Source organism: Anser brachyrhynchus (genome assembly GCF_964034855.1).
Source record: "Anser brachyrhynchus genome assembly, chromosome: 4".
NCBI lineage: Eukaryota > Metazoa > Chordata > Aves > Anseriformes > Anatidae > Anser > Anser brachyrhynchus.
In genome coordinates this window covers 71,885,741-71,903,693 of record NC_137698.1, presented here as the reverse complement: position 1 = coordinate 71,903,693, position 17,953 = coordinate 71,885,741, and the positions used below count along the sequence as shown (strand labels likewise).

The window sequence follows — 17,953 nt, the reverse complement described above, 5'->3', positions numbered from 1 at the left end:
TATCCTCTACACCTTCATTAAGAAGAAATCCTTTCAAGTCTAAAAGGAATGAATCCTCCTTTTAGAGGTATCAGACCTCTTTGTGCATCACAACAACTCAGAAATTTCAGGTTTCATGATTCTGAGCTCAACACCTTTTCAAACATCTTAGTTAACTGTCTGTGACTTTTCTACTGGAAACCTCCCTATTCCTGTCCTATAAGTGCTCTGTAAGTGCTGGGGGGGGGGAAGGTCATTCACATAATCTCTGGTGTTTACTTTTGTTGTCATAACTCACTCAAATACCTTTGCAATGTACTATAACATACTCCTATACTTAATAGGATTTTCAGATACCTAAACACCTTGGTTGATTTGACCCTCAGTTTGTGTTATCTGGGTGTTATTAAGATGAATAGCTGTAGAATCTTCTGGTTGAATCTTTCTATATTTCTAAAAGGACACAGTAGCTCTGAGCTGGAGTGAGCTATGCTGATACATCTGAGACATCCTTTTCTAAGGATGCTATTTCCGTGGTAAAAACAAGGAACAGAAAGCAAAGGCTTCTCCAGTTTTTTCCTACTAGAGCACAATTGCATCTGGGAAGTAAAAACTTGCAGGGAAGAAACTATAGCATACTTAAATTTAGTGCTGTTTAAGGTTGAAATGAAGGGTCTGGCTCTCTGATACATAGCACGTAGTGAGTGCATAGTGACATGAACAGGCCTGGTATGAGGTCCGTGAACAGAGCACGTGCTCACACAGAGCTTCTGAATTAGAAGGCACATGCTGAAGGATTGCTCGTAAGTTACTGATAGAAAATATTCATCTCTTACATCATTCCTTGCAATTTTATTATCTCTAAACATACTTTAGGCATGCTAGCAATCCAGGTCTGGTTGAAGATTTCTACTTTTCTACTGGAAAATTATAACCCTTAACAGCTCTTAGAAGTGTTCTTTAAAAGACTTATTTATGAAAGGAAGACTTTCCCACTTAAGCCTAATAAGACCCAGGAGGAAAGGGGAAAAAAAAAAGTATGAGCCCTTAAGGTGGTTTGATCTGACTTGTATTTTCACAGCACATCTAACACTAACCAAATGCATGGCCTGTGTTTAAAAGTCACTGTTTTTAAAGAGGCAGTGGGAATCCTAGTGCCCTTAATGGCTGCAGTGCTGGAGCACACAAACAAGGAAGGTGAAGTTCCAGGTCCCTTCTCAGCCTAGGAGGCTTAACAGTCACATATCCTACCATGGGAGACAACCCAAGCCACAGGCAACTAAACTAGCAAAGGAACTAGAAGGAAACAATTCTCATCACTTGTTTTTCTGGGGTGGGGGACCTGAAACTCAACCACAGTGGACATAAAAATACTTCGTGTAGGAGACTAGATGAGGCGAGAAGAGCCTTCTAGACTACAGTCCCCAGATTGGGGCAAGGGAGGACTGGAACCTCATTCTCATTCCCTGAGCATCTACCATGAAAAACATTGCTGAGCTTCACAGATTCAGGCAAGAGCTTGGAGTTTGTTCATAAAAATTGTTGTTACCAGGTAGAAGATCAGTCCTGAGGACCTGCTGGACACCAGCCCCTGAGAGAAAGGCATTGCTCTGGCAACTACTGGAAAATAATTTCTCTTAGTACACACTGGGATGGCTACATTTAAGTAAAACAGAACAATATCCTGCTCCTGGGAGAAAATAACATTTGAATGTATGTCTGGAAACAGGAAGGAGAGCCCTGCACCAAGTGCTGCCCAAGGAAAACTCTACAGCACAAAAAGCACACAACAATGCCCAGTCCGTAACACACCGAGGAAGAAGAGACAGGACAGAGGCTCTAGGCACCAGGGAGAGGTGAGCCAGGAGCAAAAGGTGACAACAAGGCAGGAAGGGGCAGTGGCCTTCCTGACAACAGGCCCAATCCCCCAGCACCCAAGCAAGAAAAACAAATTTGGTGATAGCAACCAGAGACAGCCAACAGCTAGCAGTTACCTGAAAGTCCACACCCACCAAGATAAAAGGCAGGTCTGAAGTCAAGTCAGCAAGCATAGGCAAGGTACAAAACTAAGCACACATCCAGCAAGGCACTTCACCTAAACACAGCTCCCCCACAAACAACTGAAGGGCAAAGACCCCAGCCTAGGGCTCTCCCGGTTAAGTAGGTGTCATGGCAGTCTGAGCCAAGGTCGTGCAGCTGTGCCACATCAGTGCTGACCTCAAACACCTGCCAGGGGCTGGGATGAGGATGCCAAGGAGGATTGCAGAGAAAGATGACAAAAGATAGAAATTGGAGCTTGTTGGTACATTCAGAGCCCTCAGAGCATCTCTCTTAAATTCATGTGGTGACAGTTCTATTACAAAATCCTCTGCAGGTGCTGAAGGACTTAAGAAAGAGGGTGGGAAGCACCCTAAGCTAAGAGCTCCAAGACTGCAGATCAAGACCAGTGTGGACCTTCCCTGTCCAGCAGCACTGGTGACCCCTTCAGTTGGAATTGATGCTGGAGACCCCAAAACTTAGCACATCCCTTGGAAAATGCACACTGGGGAGAGCTGGGTCTGCCTAACAAATGGACAAATTGTGCCCTGTGGGACAACGTTATTGGGCAATGATTGCCCTTCAAGCTGCCAGAGACAGATGCTGCTTCTGAAGAAAAAGGAGAGAAAGCTATTAATTGCTCAGGTTTCTGGTTGATGCTTTCCCTCCTCTTCCTCTACTTCAAAACTGATCAAGCAGAGAGAGAAATGAAATCATGCCCTTGTTGAGCTTTTCCTAGCAGCTCAGCTGTTGCTGATCATGGTTCTTCAATGCCTGGCCCTATGCAAGTTGGGTGCTGTGCACAGCTTCTGCACAGGGATTCCTCTGAGACTGGTGGACCTAAAATGACAGCACTGGTAGGCAAAAGCCACTTTTTGTATCTCATTCTTGCAGCTTTCCAAGAGCAGTGTCTGAAATGGAGAGGTTTCGAATCCATTGCCTTCTATACTTGCCAATACAGAGCCTAAACGTAGAACCAGTTCAGGAGAGGTTACTGGGGCAGGTCTCTGGTGGAAGGGACAGCAGTGTAAGTGCTAGGGATAGGTTCCACCAGAGCCTTGGCAAACTGAGCTAGACTTTACTCCGGTGCAATCTGCCTCTCCATCCCTACAGGTCTGTAATATAAATATTGTCATCTGCCTTTCCAGGTAGACTCCCCCTTGCTTTTCTGCCTGTCAGTGCCCTGAGCAAAACCCCAGCCCTCCTGTGTGAAGTGCTCGTACATTTCTGCGTTAGCTTCAGGAGTCGTCTCTGTCAAGGGGTTAAGGAAAAAGCTTATTAAAATCGTTTAAATGTGGTGCTAATTAGTTTAGCTGTAATGGACAGCACTAGGGGTCTGGTTACTTTTCAAGAGATTGTTGGATAGCCATTTCTGCCAACAGTCCAATTTGCATAATGACGAGGTGTTGGCATTGCATCCAGCATTAGTTTGCTGTATTTATAATGTCATTATGGGGCCGCTCTTATCCTCCAGTCTGTAAAAGGTATATGGAAATGTAATATATGATTCTGCTTGTTTGGAAATTGCTTTTGGATATCTTTGATTTTTTGTAATAGCATTTTTTTTAAGTCCCAAAGACTTTTCTTAATTGCAAATCTCAAAATGTTTAGCAGTTCATAGTGCAGCTTGCTGTCTGTCAACACAACCAGTTGAAAAAAACCTACAAACAGCCCACCAAAATGCTCTGTTCCTGTGCTTCTCTTCCCCTCATGCAGTCTCTGGGGTCCAAAGCAGAAGAAATAAAGTTATGGTATGGGTGGAAGGTTGGGAAAGAGTCCCTTTATGCTCAGCTGTGTAGGGCAGGTTCTTCCAGTGTGTGTCTGTGGTTGTAAAACCAAAAACAAACAAGCAAAGACAATCAACCAACCACCATCAACAACAAAAGAAGAACAAAAAGCATGCAAACAAAGCAAGCAAGCAAGCAAACAAACAAACAAAAAACCAGAAAATGGGCAATAGTTGAAATACATGTGCTAAGGTTAGAAGATTTATCTTTTCTATTGAAAACGCAGCAGTTTACAAAAGGGAGTGAATCTTTATTGTGTCAATCCTCATCTCACAAATATTCCTGTGACTTGCAGTTCTTTGCTGTAGATTGCCCTTCTTGACTGTGACTTTAACATGTTACTGGTTTGTGACAGAGCAGACAAAAATATAAACTATATTTAAAATATATATTTAAATCTATAGCACTTTGCCTGGAGTGATGGTTTTAACTAGCTAAGGATCTGTCATATACTGAGATTAAATTAGTAAATCATATATTGGACTTGGCAGTTATTTGTCGCATTGCCTGAACCCAGCATGCACGGACTTTTGGGTCCTGATCATGAGTTGCCCTCTGTGTCCCTGGTGTTTCTCTGTTGCGCATCCATAGTATTTCCAGCACCCGCAGGATTTCTTCTGAATGGGCACTGCAGACTTAGCAGCTCTAGATTTCTGATGCTCTGATATCCTCCTGCATAGCTGTGAAGCTTGTTCTATATGATCAATCCACATCTCTGCCAGACGGTATCGGACAAGTAGAAAGAGCTCTTCCCGCCAGGGTTATTTGCACCGTGACAGCTGTCATTCTGTCCCCCTGAGATGTCTATGTAGTGTGACCGTGTGTTGCAAAACAGGATGGTCAGAAACAAACAAACAAAAACTTACAGAAGTGCACCAGATAGAGAAAAATGTACTTCATGTAAACCCACCTTGTGGGACAAACTGATTACAATCCCATTCGTTTACTTACCTGTCCCCTTCATCTTCAGTGTCCACTCTGATCTGTGCCTTGGCTTAAATCCCAAAGTGTGTCACATCTTTTTTTGTCACAATATGATAAAAAAAAAAAATCTTCTTTTACTTGTTCTTATGTGAGTCTCTGTGACAGCCACACTTTCTTGCTTACTCTGTGAAGCAGAACCTCAAGACCAGAACTGTCCAGACATTGTAAAATGACATTCCTATGACTATTTGAATTAAATACGTCTATGTTTGAGCAGAATTATTTTATACCTGTAATACCTGTTAATAGATAAGTATATTTGCCAACAGGGCAGACACAGTGTATTTTCAGGAAATGATTTAGGTTCTTAAAGACAAAACTTTATTTTTTAACATTTTGCTTACGTAGTATAAGAATAGAAATGTGAAACATGACTGTGAATTCAGCCCAAAACAAAAAGCCTGTGATACTTGTGAAAACAGAAACAAACAAACAAATTAAAAAAACACCAAGAATTCACCTAAAACCATAACTTACTAAAACCACCTGAAGATCTGCCCAACCTGCAATAACACCAAGAAATTTTTTTGGGGGTAGAATTATAGAGCACTGGTTTCCAATGATTTTGTGTAATTTAATTGACTGTGCTGTGTAAGCAATGAGACAAAATATTTCAAAGTATTTTCAAATATCTCCCAAACATTTGGAACATATCTGCCTGCATTTACGTGTTCCTTTAAGAGTAAGAAGTTTACTCCATTTATTCAGTAAGCATAAACTACTGAAATTTGTTGTTCAGTATAAGTTAAAATATTCAGAACAAAGTAAAATGGACACATTTTCCTTCTTTTTCAATCTAATTCTATCGTAAACACAGTGAACAATGGTAAGATTCAATTAGTGTCAGAAACATTTCTCACTATACAGGCTTGCATCCTTGGATTTAACATTGACTTCGTGGGAATTAGCTCAAAAATATGCTGATGATCCCAAATCTTCTTTGGTAGATGCCAAAGGCTTCAATTGAAAACATTGAATCAGACTCTGAATGTGTTACCTGGTGTAACTGAGAAGAGAGTTTGTCCTCTGGCAAATGCTTTGTCATATACCCTGTGAAGCCTCTAAGTTTTATGAATGAATAATAAAGTCATTTAAAAAAAAAATAACTCACAGAATGAACCAGAGCAACCACCTTCTGCTTGTGCCACAGAGAAATAATCACCTTGCTTTCAGTCCGTAGATTATACTCATGCTGTACCAGGATCTCTATTGCTCACTGAAAACCAAGCTGAGTCTCTGCAAAAACCTCCGTGCGGGGTAAAGCGCAAACTATGGCATGCTGAGCAGAAGGTGCATCACTGTATGGGAATCTGCTTTTGGGTTTTGCTAGGCGTTAGCATGTTTTGGGTCTTTTTATGACTATTTAGTGGGATCGCTGTGGTGTGATAACCTCATATTGCTGCATCAAGCCCACAGCTTGTTCCATTCTCTTGGAGAGCCAGAGGCAGGGACATAGGGTGATGGAGTTAGGACATTCAGACAGGTGGGAGCATCGAGCTTTAGTGCACTGGTTGCTGCACGTTCAGACCAGGGATGTTTCTGAACAACAGCCGATACCATCAGCTGATACCATCAGATGTCTCACTGCCAAACATGCAGCCTGGTTACAGGGCAGTGGTCCAGGGAGCAGCATCTGAGAGCTCGCTCTTTGGTACTGCTCATACTCACACTAAATGCCCTCCGCATGTGGGCAACATCCTGTGACTTGAGACCGAGCCCACGGTGTGCTCAGCACTGCTGCACAGTCCGAGTGCTGGGGAAGACGTGCTGCAGCCGAGGCTCTGCAGTTCTCCTATTGACTTCTGCAAGCAGAGGATCAGCTGCATGAGACATTCAAGCAAGAATTATCAATAACTTCCTAAACTACGCTGAGAAAGATATCTGTGAGTTTGCTTTCAGCACTGCTATAAAATATCAGAAGCCTTGTTAAATCGAGTTTAATGACTGGGAATCTCAGGCTGTCTTCTTCATTCAACAGCTGTGAGCAATAACACTCACACAAACAGCTTTCACTGGCAGGACGCTAACTGACTCGAGCAGGAAAATCACCTGCTCCAACTCTCCGAGCATCCCCCTGTTGGAGCTGGAATATTTTCTGCTGGGAGTTCGCTGTGTGTAGACAGGCTTTGATATGAAGCTGGGTCATGCCCCATCTGAACTAAGAGCACAAATGCTCGTAGTGTTTGCTCAAACCTGGGCAGCACCAGGATGGTTTTACAGCACAGAAGAGCCTACTAAGCATCCATTTCCCCGTTCAGCTGGTTTTCCCTACAGGTAAAAGCCACGGAGAGCCGTGCTCCAAGCAGCACTCGCAGCGTTCTCCCTTGAAAATTCACTTCAGATCTGTTAAAGCAAAGGCAAACGAGTCTGCTGGGAGCCATCCGGCATTTGCACGGCCCTAAAGGAGGGGAGATGGAAGGCAGCGGGGATGGATGCCCACAGCCTGCCGGGGCCTCCGGGCAGGGAGGTGTTCAGCTGCTCCGTCCCCGTGCCCGCTAAAATGACTCGAGAAAACGCTGTTTTCGTGAAATCACCCCGGGAAAGCGGCCGTCACGTTTCTGGGCTGAAAAACAAAAGAAACGGGCAAGCAACAAAGCAACAGTGGAAACAGGGAGCTTCTCCTCGGCGGGAGCTGGGGGGTCCGCCGGGCTGGGGGCTGCTGGTGGGCAAAGCGGTCAGCCTTTTGTTTGCTTTGCAATTAAGAAAAAAATAAAATAAGGATTGTGGAAGACTTTGAAAGCAGTTCCCAAATAATCAGCGGAAGTGCTGTGGAAAGATTGCTTTATTTTTAAAGCGCTGGGAACTGAAGGGAAGAACCGCTTTGTTAAACGTGCATAAATCCAAAATATCAGACTCGCCGTCTGCGGAAACAAAGGAGTTTATCTACAAGAAAAGAAAAAAAAAAAAGATTTTTTTCCCTTAATATTGCATTAAGATCGGCAAAAACAGTTAAGAAAATGCAATCACGGGAACTAAGCAGGGACATGCCCTCTGCCGTAGAAGAATAAAGTTTATTTGTGTGTCAGAAACACACGACGTGTTTCCAGAGTAAACGAAACGAAAAACAAAACCCTAATGCGATACCTCGCTCCAGATGCCCCTGTGCCAGGCGTTTTCCAGAGGGGACTTTTCCTACAAATTCCCGAAAATCAGGGAGACAGCACCACGGAGAGCAGAGTCGCGGTTTCCTTAAAGTTTATTGATTGCGTTAAAGTGGTTTTTAGCAAACAAAGTGCTTTCTGTATCATCTTTCGACCGTTATTCCTGTACCTTATACATTAATTATAAAGTTAAAACTTTTGTAACAACCAGAAATATACAGAAATGCGGGACGTGAGGGGAAAAAAAGCCCACCCCGAGGGGACCAAGGGGGCCGGCGGCCGCCCCCTCTCCCTCCCCGGGGGCGGCTGCGCTTGAGGGCAAAAATAATAATAATTTAAAAAAAAAATCGTGAAATCAGGCAAGGAAACGGCGCATTGTTGTCTCAACAATGTCGAGGGACAAGACTATAGTTCTCTGTTTTACCCTGAGAGTCAAATGGGTACGTAAGCTTTTTAAAGTCCTTTTTTTTTTTTAAGAGTGGCCAGACCGGGGGACAATAAAAATAATTAAAAAAAAAAGACAAAAACAAAAAGACACAGCAACAGGGCACATCCTGGGTGGGGAAATATATATATATATATATATACAGGTAACGATGATTTACATCTACCGCTATGTACAGGGGGGAGGGAGGCTTTCTTCCTCCCCTCAGAAGCCCAGTATACACGTCGCGTATAAAAACGGGTCGTAGAAACGGTTGTGGACGACGAAGCTGCCCGGAGGGGCCGGGGCTCGTCGGTTGGTGGCCGCTGGCGACCGTTGCTGACCGTTGGTGGCCGCTGGCGATCGCTGACCGTTGATCGTCCCCTCACGGTCGCTCTGTCCCCTCACGGCGGCCCCGTCACCTCATGGCGGCCCCGTTCTCTCACAGCCGGTCACCTCACGGCAGCCCCGTCACCCCATGGCGGCTCCGTCCCCTCACGGCGGCTCCGTCCCTTCTCCCCTTCCGTCCCATCCTCGGAGCTTCCCCCTCACCCACACGCAACCCCCCCGGACCCACCCGGCCGCCTGAGGGGGGGGGTCTGTGGGGACGGCGGCGGGCTTATAGGTGCGGGGTGTAGAAAGCCGGGGCGCCGTAAGTCTGCGAGCCCAGCACGAAGGGCGAGAGGACGGCGGGGCTGGGCAGGAAGGGCAGCTGGGCGGCGCACACCAGCCCCCCGGCGGGGTGCCCCGCGTAGCTGCCGGGCCCGTGCATGGAGAGCGGGTTGCCCATGGGCGGCGAGTGGCTGAGGGGGCTGAGGCCGCCCCCCAGCCCGCCGCCCCCCGCCCCGCCGCCCGCCCCGCCGCCGCCGGTGGGCGCGCTGGTGTCGGCGCCGGGGTTCTGCTTCTTCCACTTGGTGCGGCGGTTCTGGAACCAGATCTTCACCTGCGTCTCGGTGAGGCTGAGGGACAGCGCCAGGTTGAGGCGCTCGCACACCGACAGGTACCGCGTGGACTTGAACTTGTTCTCCAGCGCCACCAGCTGCTCGTAGGTGAAAGCTGTCCGAGCCCGCCGGGGCTTCCCCGACTTGGAGTCCGAGCCCGTGCGCTTCCTCTTGGGCTTGGCCTGCTGGCTCTGCTGCCCCCCGCCGGGCGCTGCCGGGGGCGGCTGCTGGGGCTGAGGAGGGGGCTGCGGGGTGGCCTCGGCGTGGTTGTGGGGGTGGTGGTGGTGGTGGCCCGGGTCGGCCTCGCCGGGAGCCGCCGAGCCGCTGCCGCCTGTGGTGGTGGTGGTGGTGGTGGTGCTGGTGGTGGTGCTGGTGCTGCTGCTCTCCTCGCCGCACAGCTCCTCGTCGTCCTGCAGCTCGCTGTCGGGGCTGCGGCTCGGCCGGCTGCTGCTGCTGCAGTCCAGGTCGCACTCCTCGGCCTTGTAGAGCTCGCCGTCCTCCTCTGCAAACAAGGGACGAGGCAGAGTTAGGTCTCGGCAGCCCCCAGCCCGGCCCCACACGCTGGTTTTCAGGGCAAGGCGTGAGTGAGGAGACGCCCGGCTCCCCCTGGGCACCTCACCCTACATCGTGCCGCCCCGCACCAGGGGTAAGGCGACAAGGCTCGGAGCTGCCTCAGCTCAAGAGCTGGCCCCAAAAGGTGGCCCCACAAAACACACACACCCCGTCCGACCTCCCCCTGCAGAAAGAACCGGGGGGGGGAACAACACACGACCTGCCCGGAGGCCCCCGGACCCCAGCAGCGGGCCCCGGAGGTGGCACATCGCTTTATTTTTAACGCTTTTAGTAACAAAAATATCCGCCTCGACGGTTCGCTGCTGGTTTTTGGGCTCTGGCGTTTTTAACCCTTTCTCCCCCTGGCTTGACCTCTCCTCACTTCGCGAGGTGGAAGTGTTAAAGCGGAGTAAATACTCGTATTGATTAGCAGAGCAGATGCAAACTTAATTAAACTCATTTCGCGCGATGTAGAAACTAGTTAACGGGCGTTTAATTTATTTGGGTTTATAGGACGCTCCAATTAAGGGGTCTTCATCGGAGAACAAGGTAATTATCCGATATTTAAGCCTGTTGGACTTGCTCCTGACGGTTCTGTCGCGTTGAAGCCGGCAAGAACCCAGCGTCGGCGAGGAAAACGGCTCCTCTGGACCTCGGGGGGGGACGGGCAGGCAAATAAATGCTAGCCGCATCCTGCCCCCGAAGTGCCGGCCGGGGTCGGAGGCACCTCGGGCAGGGGACCATAACCACGGCCCTTTCGGCCCGGCTGGCTCGGGCATCGCCAACTTCCCTCCGCTCCCACCCGCAGCTCCGGGAGCCCCCCAAGCTCCTTTTGGTTACCCGAGGTACGCGCGGAGCAAGAGACTCGCTCGTCTGTCGCCCTCATCCCGTGTGCGCTTCTGTTGGTTTTAATCCCCCCCAAAACTCCCCAGACCACTGCACCTCAAACTTGGTCCGCATCCTAACGCCGGACAGCTTCTAGCTAAGATTAGGGGTGTTTTAAAAGAGTGCGTTTTGTTAGAAGAACTGATTTTGGCTAACAGCAGATACGGCTGGCTCACTAGGAGAAAAAGGGGCAGAGAAGTTGATTATAATCCTCTTCACCCCAAAATATCCCTTATAACGATGCGGGTTTATCCAATCCTTTCCAGCTTTCTGTTCAAACCGGCAAACAAAACTCGCACAACCACCGCCGCACGGACCCGGGAATGGGACCAGGTTTTCCCCAGTCTGACACACCGCGTGAAGACGAGTATCCCCAACCTGTAGCACTTGGTATAAATCGTCGTGCACAATTTTTTGCAATAACAATACACAAAAAGTGCGTGTAGAAGACTCTGCGGGACCCGGGATGAGCTCAGCGCCAGCGCCGTAGCGAACAGGGAACGTGCGGGTTGTGTTAAAACAGTTTAATTTTTTGAGTTTATTTTTTTTCCCCAATAAACTGTAGGAAATCCCAGCCGTGGCTTCATTTAAGAGCTTACTAAAATTTTCTTAAAACAGAAAAATGCAGCACAAATACATTTGGCGATGGGGATTGACGCTGAAGGTGCGATTTTGTATATGGAAGATGCTAAATGCTAATTAAACACGGAGTTTTAACTATTATTGTTATCACTTAGTTTTACGAGCGACCTGTGACAATCTCTGATTTCGCTCTCCTTTTGCCAGAAAGCTTCCCCATTTCGGGGTGTTGGCTCTCTGCCGGCCGGAGCTACTTCTCGGAACACTTCTAAATTAAAGCACCCATTGAACTTGCGTTAATTACGATGGGGGCATTAAGGTTCGTGATTTTCGGGCAGTCCCAGATCTCTTCGGGACTGCGGCCGCTTTACATGAAATTGAAAGTCGGGGCTGAAGGGTGCGAAGCGCCTGGGAAAGTTGTCAGTGCGCGGAGCGCTGCTTCCTGATGGCTCCAAATATATTTGGGTGTAGAGAAGCGATAGAGTTGCATTTCTCTCCTTGTCTGGAGATAAAAGTGCAAGATTAGCGATAGGCTGACCTCGTCAGTCTTTCCGATCGCACAGATCTATTTAGTATGACAGAAGCCGGATGGGTTTAGACGAATAATTACCCCAGGTAGAGACCACTTTTAAAAATCTCTCTTGAATTCCATTAACGCCCCGCTCCTGCTTTTGCTTTAGAAATTAAAAACTTCTAGATTTCACGAGGCTCGGGCTGGAGGAGATTTCAGCCCTTTTTCCCTGCTTAATTTTAATTGAAAGAGTCACGGATCGGACTGTGGCCGGATCGGAGAGCGCAGAGTCCTCCCTCTCCCGCCCCAGAGGCAGAGATATTATTTTCCCCCTTGCGAGAAGTTTATCCTCGGCCCCTCGCCAACCCCTTCTCCCTCTCAGGGCACGGAGCAGCCCCAACTATTTCTCCTGGGGGCTGGCTTTTCCCGGGAGGGCTCCGCTGTCCCCAGAGTCGCGGTGTTTAGAGGCGAGAAAGTTGGGATATTTTGGACCCAAGAAAGAAAAAAGCAATCTCGAGCTTGGGTCGAATGCAATTCCCGATCAATAGCGAGCCCTAATAAGTGTAATAGGTTTTAATCGAGTAATTATCCGAATTTTGACCCTATAATTTAGATGTTAGGGAAGAGTTTGCAAGGTGCTTGAAAGAGATATGCACAATTCGATAATAGGATATCGATCCAGGCAGTCCTACATGCCACTCTGGGGCGATTTCCCCCATTATCCAGCCTCTTTACGCTGCTAAGCACATTTTACCTTAAATGTAATCGAAGGAATTTAATTGTTTTTCCAGAGATAACCAGCATTTTGTCACAATTAGTCTGATTTGTCCTAAAAAAGCCAAGGGGAGAGAGAAAATTGAATCTGTCGCCCAGAGCAACGCGCGGAGGTGGGGGGGAGGAGGAAGGGGAGAGCGGCTTTGAAGGCTGCGAAGAACATAGAGAAAAGTCATAAATGCCTCGGGAGGGGTTCAGGGGGGCTGTGGGAGCAGGGTGCAGGAGAGTTTGGGACCACAGGAGTGGGATGCGGCCCCTTGTCCCATCCCCGGGCCCTGGCCCGGTTCTCCCGGGGCCGGTCCCTCTGCTCCCACGGCCCCACCGTGCCCCCGCCCCGAGCTCCCAAGGGGGAAAAGGTGTCCCTAAAAGCATGCCAGCCCCTTCCCCAGGCTGCCCCCATCCCGAGGGGCTCGGGGTCCCCCCCCAACTACTTACTGATGAGCTCCGCGGACTTCTTGCACGCGTCGAAATCTTCGGCGAGAGCTTTTTGCTCGGCCAGCTCCGTCCCTGAGTCCTCGGGCTTATCCTCCGCCCCCAGCGGGAACTGGGCTCCCCCCGATTTGTACAAGCCCCCGCACTGCCTCCTCTTGCTGTTGAATTTGTTAGGGTCCAGGATGTCGAGCACGGAGAAAGAGGTGGTTCTGTGCACGGCGGGCAGGGCCCCCGCTGCCCCCTCTTGTCCGGGGGTGTTGCTCTGCCCGTCCCCTTGCCTGTCCCTATTTCCAGGGCAGGAGTAGAGGGGCAGCTCGCCGCCGGCCGAGAGCCGCTGCTCCCCGTGGCTCTCCATGCCTTCCCCGGGCAAGCCGCAGGGCTCCCCGCCGATGCCAAGCGAGGCTGCGGGGGCTGTCACCGCCGCGGCTGCCGCTGCCGGGATGGAGATGTCACCCACCTTGTCTCTGCTCACATTCATGACTCCTTGCAGAGCCCCTCTCGGTTGCAACTTCTCCCCCCCCACCCCCCCTTCCCCTCCTCTATTTTTTTTTTTCCTCCCCCCCCCCTCCTTCCTCCGGCGAAGTTGAGCTGGAAACTCCTCCCCGGCCCCGCTCCGGCAGCTCCCCGGGGCTGCTCCGAGGCCAGCCGAGGCCAGGACTCACAAGGTGATGCCGGGCTCCGAGCCTCCGCTCTGCTGCTCCTTCTTCCTTCTCATCATCCTCACCGGGCTGCCCAGGCACTCCGGCCCCCCCCCCCGCTCTCCCTCCCTTCTCCTCCTCCTCCTCTCGCACACACACGGAGGCAAGGCTGGCTCTTATTTATGCATTCATATTTAGCACCGGCTGGTAATTGGCTACAAATTAATCCCTCGCCCGTAATAGTCTGCAATCTTCATCGCTGGGAGAGAGAGGCACGGTGAAAGTGTGCGCCGGGGGGGGGGGGAAGGGGGCAGAGGGAGAGAGCGAATGAAGGATGGTGCTGGCCGTGATATACTTCGCTGTCAGCTCTGTTTCAGCACACCTCCACTCATCTGGAAAGCATCTAAATAGCCTTATTTGGCGAAGTGGGAGGAGATGACGCTTTCTTTTAAATAATTGCGGGATCAATATCACGAAGATATTATAGGGACGAAATGAGAACCTGGGGGGCTTCCATCCCTGGCAGGGAAGTTAGGTGATCAAAGGGGATTGTGTGTGTGCGGGGGTGGTGGGGGGGGGGTCCGAGGGGCCAGCCCCCAGCACCTGTTTCCCTTCCCTGCTGCTTTTATTAAATTAGAACAAAAGGAGAAAATTATGGTTTAGTGGCTGGAGCAGGGCTTGTGTTGGCCGACACGCACCCTCACACGCTCCCCTCTCTCTCTCTCTCTCCTTTAGCTAATTAATTAAAATTAAACGCCAAACGTAAGTGTCAGGAAACCGCGGGGAGAAAATTAATACGTTAAAAACGGCGCAAGGCAAAGCAAGGGGATCGATAAATTCCGAGTAACCGGCAGAAAAGGTGTGCCCCCTCCCTGCAGGAGGAAAGCCACAGCCAGAGCTAACTTCCACTTCCAGAAAACAAAAAGAAAATCCCTCTCTTATTAAAAGAGGGCTTAATTACGGAAAATGAAGCAATGGGAACACGAATTAGCTGCGAATTACAGAAGGCGAATTTCTTCTCCTACCCTAATTTCCTTCCCCTGCGCGTTGTAGCCGGGTGTGCTTCGATCGTATCAATTTCATTCTTGTTTTGGGCGCTCCACTCGCTACTCAGTGTGAATTAGCTGCCAGGAAAAAAAAAAAAGGAAAAAAAAGGGGGGGGGGTGTTAAGGAAAATAGAGAAAGCATAAAAGGAAAATTAGATTTTTTTTTGTCTTTGAGGCTGGTGACACATACAAGGACAGGTCCTTTGCAATTACCGCGGGCAATGATCCTTTAGAAAGCAGAAATTAAAAGTTGGGAGAAATAATGGGTAAAACAATCAGCTTGTAATTTTGGTAGGGCTTGGACATGATTAGTCCATCAGCGGGCTGGGCCCAGGGGAGTCCCGCTGAGCGGGAGCCCACAACAGCCCCCGCTCATATATTATACAGCAGCCCTTAGATTTTAATCAGACACCACAACAGTGTCCTTTCCCTTTTATGACTTTATTATGCTTTATCTTTAAATTATAAATCACCTCCTGGCTTGAAATGGTATGTATAATCTCTGATCGTGTGTAGGTAATTACCTCTCCCCCTGTTCCTGACCTTACCGGCGGGGCTGCCGCGAACATCCAGCCAGAGCCAAGTTTTAATCCGCGTGTCCACACGTCTGCCGGTTTGTTTGCGGGCTCCTTTGGCGGTTTGTTTGTTTGCAGCTCCTCTTCCTCTCCTCCTCCTCCGGCCGTCTCTCCCATCGGCTTTTTGTTTCGGATAATTTTTCCTTCCAGTTCTTCTGCCTGCAGATCTGGGATATTTATTTATGAAAAGGAGATGGCGGGTTAGGTAGATGCCAAGGGCTTGTCTTGGTCAGATTTGCTGCCGAAGTCACCTACATTTCTACTTTTTTTTTTTTTTTTAATTATTATTATTATTTTGGAGGGTGGGGAGCAGTAGGGATATTTCTTATCTCTGGGGTCAGTAGACCTCGGCAGATTTGTATCCTAATTGCGATTAAACCTTTCCTCCCGGTGGCCCGGGCAGGGACAATCCCCACGGGGGCGGAATCCCGGGTGGGTAAATGAACCCAAATTCCCGCATCGCCCTCGGTGCTTGCGGGAGAAGAAGCCACAGCCGCGGGGAGCACCCCACACCCGGCACCCCCTTTCCGATGTGCCCCCCTTGGGGGACCAAACCCCACAGATGAGGGACCCCTTCCCGACGGGGCCCCGGCCCGCCCGGCGCTTTTGTTTGGTGGCGGCTTAAATCGAGTGTTATAAAGATGTTCTATTGCTCCTAATCACAATTGATTGTCAATTAGAGGCTCATTTGTGCAATCTCCATCCATCTGCCATCTCTGGTTATCTGTTCACCAGAAAGTTAGCGCTGATTCCGGGGCCCTAGATGAGTTGTGACATGCAATATCTCTCCCCTGCTCGGCCCGGGTGAGCGGTCCCGGCTCTCTCCGAGGGAAGGCAGCCCTTTCTTTCCATCTCTTGCCGGAGAGACGAGCAACAGCCTCCCTTTGGAGGCAGGAGGGAGGCCATCCAGGTGGGGGGATCCCCAAATTTTGGCCCCGGACCCCCGTGCACTTCGGGGCAGGGCTCCCACGGAGCCGTTCCCTTCCCCGAAATAAATCACGGAAAGTCGCGGAACGCCCTGGCGGCTTGACAAGCCTCCCTCCCCGCCTCAGCGATGGTTATCTCTGTACTTAGGCTGAATTATACCTGCGGGGAGGTGATATTTCCACGGCCCCGAGGCACCGCTGGCCGGAGCAGCTCCTCCGCCCTGGAGAGGCCGCTTCCAAGGCCCCCTTTTTGCGGGGAGGACCCGCAGAGGGCTCTCCCCCCTCGCCCCCCAAGGGAGGATGCTGAGCACCTCGGCCCCGGCTTCAGACGAGCCCAGCACCCTGCCGGGACCGGGCAGCCCCGGCTCTCCCCGCTGCTCCCCAGCCCCTGGCAGCCTCCAGAGCCGAGGCCTCCGGCTCAGGGCGCTCCGGGATGCCGGGGCTCAGAGCCGAGCTCGGTTTTTCTCCTCGGCCTTCATCAGTTAGCACCGAATTTCAAATCGGATTTCGGCAAACTCCAGGGCAAGCCATCCTTTTTCTTTTCCTTTTTTTTTTTTTTCCCTCCTTTATTTATTTTCCTTCCTGATTTCTTTTTATTTGCTCGCCATCCCTCCCTCCCCGTCCCCGGGGAGCGTGGAACTCACTCCGGGTAATTACGGGCATTTATCGCCGCCGTGCACCAATTTAGCAGCCGGGAAGGTCACTCCGGTGGCTGCACCGAGCCTCCGAGGGCCCGGCGGGTCCTGCAGGCTGCTCGACTCCCCCCTTTTGTTCCCAAACGCAGCCGGGCTCCAAAACCCATCCCGTCCTGAGCGGGTTCCTTCCAAATCATCACCATCACCACCATCAACATCACCATTATTGTTGTTGTGTAGCCATATTATTATTATTATTATTATTATTATTATTATTATTATTATTATTCCCAGGGCTACAAGACCTGCCCCGCACACGGCTCTCGGTCTCATCCTGCCTTGGTCCCCATCCCGGGGCCAGCAGTCACCCCGGGGTGCCCGGCCCTCCCCGGGGAAACCCCCCCCCCCGGAGCTCAAGTCGGGGAATTAATTAACTCTACCCACGAAGGCAAATGATTTCAGGGGAAAAAAAAAATAAAAGATTCTGAAGCAGATCTCGCCCTCTATCAATGCAGTGTCAGGTCCTCATAGTAGAAGATTTAAAAGCCCTGGGGATTCCAGGTTAGGGTAGTAATGAGCTTAATTGAGGTTAATGCTTCCTGCACAGCTCCTTGATTATTAAATTAATATTATCACACACATGAATCATAATTAGAAGTTTAAATAATGCTCTAGGGGAATCCTCGGAGGATCTATTAAACAGTTCCCTTCTCTCCCGCCTGCTCCCTTTCAGCTCCCGGCAGCCCGGGGGCAGCCCGGGGGGCGGCAGGAGGTGGGTGGTGGGTGCTGCTGGGACGGGATGGGACGGGATGGGACAGTCCCCGGGTGTCACCCCCCCAGGGTATCACCCCACAGAGAGGGGGGCAGCAGCACCCACGGTCCCTCGTCGTCGCCCTTCAAGCCTCATCTCTGCGTATCCCCGTTTAAACAGCCCATCACCCCCCTCCAGGTTTAGGCGCTTATCTCCCAGCAGCCGGGAGTTTATATAAAACACTAATAAAGTGCCTCGCTGTCACTTATCCCGGCCGGGAGATCGCTTTTTCACGCACATCGCGGAAAAGCGACCCGCAGGAGGCTGGATGCGCGCCGCCCACAGCATCCCCGGCCGCCCACCGGGATGCTGGGCAAGGCGGGGGGGGGGACAAGG

General features: G+C 50.3%; 1 protein-coding gene and 1 long non-coding RNA gene across 7 annotated transcripts in view; one reads left to right on the top strand and one right to left on the bottom strand.

Moving 5' to 3' along the window:
• NKX1-1 (NK1 homeobox 1) overlaps positions 1-17,204 on the bottom strand; it is a 29,082-nt gene extending 11,878 nt beyond the window's left edge. For 3 of the 6 annotated variants that reach the window (XM_080590301.1, XM_080590302.1, XM_080590299.1), the window contains exons 1-2: positions 12,990-13,538; positions 1,974-9,755 (exon numbers count right to left, since the gene is read on the bottom strand). In XM_080590301.1, coding sequence (XP_080446427.1) covers positions 8,932-9,755; positions 12,990-13,464 — 1,299 coding nt within the window. In that variant the 5' untranslated portion in view covers positions 13,465-13,538 and the 3' untranslated portion in view covers positions 1,974-8,931. Of the gene's footprint in view, positions 1-1,973; positions 9,756-12,989; positions 13,539-13,648; positions 14,749-15,218 lie in introns of those variants that run through there. The other 3 variants (XM_080590303.1, XM_080590304.1, XM_080590300.1) reach the window with 3 other exon arrangements.
• LOC308194392 lies at positions 9,178-12,467 on the top strand. Its single transcript, XR_013950498.1, has 3 exons — positions 9,178-9,312; positions 10,319-10,650; positions 10,957-12,467. It is a non-coding gene; the product is annotated as an uncharacterized lncRNA (long non-coding RNA).
• Positions 17,205-17,953: the final 749 nt, after the last annotated feature.